This window comes from Parus major, unplaced genomic scaffold (genome assembly GCF_001522545.3).
Source record: "Parus major isolate Abel unplaced genomic scaffold, Parus_major1.1 Scaffold1206, whole genome shotgun sequence".
In the NCBI taxonomy this organism is placed as follows: domain Eukaryota; kingdom Metazoa; phylum Chordata; class Aves; order Passeriformes; family Paridae; genus Parus; species Parus major.
Genome location: NW_015380064.1, coordinates 1 through 1,769, shown reverse-complemented (window position 1 = coordinate 1,769; position 1,769 = coordinate 1). Strand labels below are relative to the sequence as shown.

Here is a 1,769-nt window from a genome sequence, read left to right as displayed (position 1 = left end):
GGGAGAGACCCCTGAACCCGGGGAGAGACCCCCGAGCCCGGGGAGAGACCCCCGAAACGGGGAGAGACCCCCAAAACCGGGGAGAGAGCCCCGAAACCGGGGAGAGACCCCCAAACCCGGGGAGAGACCCCCGAGCCTGGGGAGAGACCGCCCAGAACCCGGGGAGAGACTCCCGAAACGGGGAGAGACCCCCGAGCCCGGGGAGAGACCCCCAAACCCGGGGAGAGACCCCCAAACCCGGGGAGAGACCCCCGAACCGGGGAGAGACCCCCGAGCCCAGGGAGAGACCCCCGAACTGGGGGGAGCCCCCGAACCCGGGGAGAGACCCCCGAACCGGGGAGAGACCCCCGAACCCGGGGAGAGAGCCCTGAGCCCGGGGAGAGACCCCCAAACCTGGGGAGAGACCCCCGAACCGGGGAGAGACCCCCGAACCCGGGGAGAGACCCCCAAACCTGGGAGAGACCGCCCAGAACCCGGGGAGAGACCCCCAAACCCGGGGAGAGACCCCCGAGCCCGGGGAGAGACCGCCCAGAACCCGGGGAGAGACTCCCGAAACGGGGAGAGACCCCCAAACCGGGGAGAGACCCCCGAACCGGGGAGAGACCCCCAAACACAGGGAGAGACCCCCGAACCCGGGGGGCGCTGCTGGAGCTCGCCCCCTCCCCTCTTTTCCAGACTGGGTGTGGCCGGAGGCGCTGCTGGAACCGAAAGCCGGGAGGTCCCGAGGGGGCCGCGACCCCCCGGGACGGACTCGGGACCCCCGGGATGGGCCGAGGGACCCCCGGGATGGACCGAGGGACCCCCGGGATGGGCCGAGGAACCCCCTGGGATTTAGCCGGGACCCCCCAGGATGGATCCAGGAGCCCCCAGGATGGACGCGACCCCCCCAGAATGGACAGGGACCCCCCAGGATGGACACGGAGTCACCCGGGGGGGAACGGGAGCCACCGGGACAGCTCCGGGACCCCCCGGGAAAGCTCCGGGACCCCCCGGGACAGCTCCGGGACCCCCCGGGAAAGCTCCGGGACCCCTCGGGACGGGAACGGGATCCACCGGGGAAGCTCCGGGACCCCTCGGGAAAGCTCCGGGACCCCCCGGGAGGGGCAGGGGACCCCTCGGGACAGCTCCGGGATCCCCCGGGACAGCTCCGGGACCCCTCGGGATGGGCACGGGACCCCCCGGGACAGCCCCGGGACCCCCCGGGACACCTCCGGGACCCCCCGGGGAAGCTCCGGGACTCCCTGGGGAAGCTCCAAGACCCCCCAGAACAGCCCCGGGACCCCTCGGGAAAGCTCCGGGACCCCCTGGGACACCTCCGGGACCCCCCGGGACACCTCCGGGACCCCTCGGGAAAGCTCCGGGACCCCCCGGGACACCTCCGGGACCCCTCGGGAAAGCTCTGGGACCCCCCAGAACAGCCCCGGGACCCCTCGGGAAAGCTCCGGGACCCCCTGGGACACCTCCGGGACTCCTCGGGACACCTCCGGGACCCCCTGGGACAGCCCCGGGACCCCTCGGGATGGGCACGGGACCCCTCGGGATGGGCACGGGACCCCTCGGGACAGCCCCGGGACCCCTCGGGACACCTCCGGGACTCCCCGGGGAAGCTCCGGGACCTCTCGGGACAGCCCCGGGACCTCCCGGGAAAACTCCGGGACCCCCCGGAGAAGCTCCGGGACCCCTCGGCACGGTCACGACCCCTCCCGGACGCCCCCCGAGCCCCCCGGGAGGCGGAGCAGCGGCACCGAGCCATCGTCTCCTGGTTCTCC

General features: G+C 74.0%; 1 protein-coding gene across 1 annotated transcript; it reads left to right on the top strand.

Moving 5' to 3' along the window:
• Positions 1-618: 618 nt before the first annotated feature.
• LOC107199588 (basic proline-rich protein-like) lies at positions 619-1,765 on the top strand (the record flags this gene model as incomplete). The annotated part of the gene is made up of 1 exon (XM_015616907.2): positions 619-1,765. A coding segment is annotated over exon 1 (915 nt), but the record flags the coding sequence as incomplete, so codon positions are not given.
• Positions 1,766-1,769: the final 4 nt, after the last annotated feature.